General features: G+C 39.5%; 1 protein-coding gene across 1 annotated transcript in view; it reads left to right on the forward strand.

Moving 5' to 3' along the window:
• LOC102479432 (glutamate receptor 3-like) overlaps positions 1-2,132 on the forward strand; it is a gene marked incomplete at its 3' end in the record, with an annotated part of 226,257 nt that overhangs the window by 211,058 nt on the left and 13,067 nt on the right. Inside the window, 1 exon segment of the mRNA XM_014583127.2 lies at positions 1-64. This exon segment is cut by the window's left edge and continues 26 nt beyond it. Within this exon segment, the coding sequence (XP_014438613.1) occupies positions 1-64 (64 nt within the window).

Consider the following 2,132-nt stretch of genomic DNA (forward strand, 5'->3'; position numbering starts at 1 on the left):
TATACAGCGCTGGGTGAGGCTGGATGAAAGGGAATTCCCTGAAGCCAAAAACGCACCACTAAAGGTAATGTTCCACAGCACTTAGAAACCCAAGGCTAGCCTTTCAGGACCAGCTGTTAGCGTAATAGTCGTTGGACTCCCACATAGTCGACCGCGGTTCGAGTCCCGGACCCGGTGGCTTAAACCTCACGCCAGGCGGGTGTGCGTGCGTGCCCAAGATCCCGAGAGGAGAATGGAAGAGAAGGGACTGTGGCGTGGCCATCCCCCCTGGGGGGTGATTTCTCGCTTTCTGTCTCTCTGTCTCTCTGTCTGTCTGGTGAGCACACGTGCCCTATAGCAAAAACCTCTTCCAAAAAAAAAAAAAAGAAAGAAAGAAACCCAAGACTAGCCTTTCAAAGAAGCTCAGTATGGCCTTTATATGCTTACAGTCATCTGTGATCAAGTGGTTGTCCCTCAGAAGTGTTGCAAAGATGATTAACAAATAACTACAAGTGATCCTATTGCATTTGAAAACTAAACCCCCAAATAAAAAAGTTATTGTGAAGGAGATCTTTTAAAATCCAGTGTTTGGGAAAAAGTTAACTTAATTTTTAAAATGAATTTCATTTGTAATATGCTCATAACAATTTACAATATTACAAGAACCTGAGCCAGGCAAAGGGTGGGGACAGTGGGAATTGGTAAGGAAGATTGATAGTCTGAAACAGAAAATTAGATTTTACATTATTTATGTGATTGCTTTGTGTTAATAAGTTCCATGAATCTCAATACACCCAAGTGAATTACGCTGTAATACAGAATGTGCATTGCCTATATGTATATTGAACAGAAATGTTTTCCTGCCCACAAAAGTATCTTTAAAAATAATTAGATTACCTAAGTTGCTCATTTTTACAAATTCAAGGTAAGAGTATTAAAAGCAGAAAGTAACACTTAAGGTGAACATTTTTTTTCTTGAAATTCTATTATTTAAAGATCCAGGAATTAAAACAGATAAGTTGGGGAAAAGTTATTCATGTTACACAAAGGATCCTTCAAGTGTATTTTATAAGTAACAGCTTCTTTCAATGCACTAATTCAAGTATCAAGCTGATTATAAGTTCTTCTTTACTGATATAGTGAAAGTATATACCACGGCTATGAAACAAGATAAGTCATCAAAAAGAATCAAGACCCTCTCTTTAAAAAAGGAAATGGGGAGAGAGCAGCAAGTGGCATGGTGGTCAAGGGCACTGGACTCCCACATGGCCAACAATGGTTTGCGTCTTGGACCTGGCGGCTTACTTTCTCACTTTCCCTCTCTCTCTTGCTTGCTCACTCACTCTGTCCCTTTCTGGTCAAATTAAAATAAAGAAATAAAGTTAAATAAAATAATTCTCAAAAGAAAAAGGAAATGGGAGAGGTGGGTGGTATGATGGTTATGGCACTGGACTCCCACAATGACCAACCATGGTTCAAATCCCAGACCTGGAGGCTTGCTTTCTCAACTTTCCCTTTTTATTCTGTCTCTCTCTGGTCAAAATAAAAAATAATGACAAATGAAGTTAAATAAATGAGTAATTCTTTAAAAAAAAAAGGGGAAAGGGGGAAGAAAAGATTTTTTTTTAAGAGTGAGATTTTAGCTACAGGGCAAATGTGCTCACCAGAGAGATCGAGACAGAAAGCAAGAAATCACCTCCCAGGGAGATGGCCACACCTTCTCCTCTATCTTGATCTCTTGTGATCTTGAGCACACATGCACATGCACCCAGTATGAGTTTCAAGTTGCCAGATCCAGGCTCGAACCATGATCAACTATGTGGGAGTCCAGTGACATAACCGTACTACTATCTGCTGGTCCCAAGATCTTTTCTCATGGTTTCAAGATCTCCATCCTTATCTCTTTCCTCTGTGACTAGAATAGAATATGAAAGAACAGTAGGAAACACAGACCAGAGAAGTGTTACATTCTGTATCACCTATGTAGGTCCAACCCAAAATGGAACACATCAGAACATAATACAAGTGGGACTTTATACAATTGATATAAAGTTGGGAGTTAAACATAATTTTTTCACCCTGTTAAGCCACTCACTTGTCAAGCAGTATCTGGTGGCTGTAGTAGTGATCATACATGCCAGATTTTTCTAGAC

This window comes from Tupaia chinensis, unplaced genomic scaffold, assembly GCF_000334495.1.
Source record: "Tupaia chinensis unplaced genomic scaffold, TupChi_1.0 Scaffold144062_1, whole genome shotgun sequence".
NCBI lineage: Eukaryota > Metazoa > Chordata > Mammalia > Scandentia > Tupaiidae > Tupaia > Tupaia belangeri.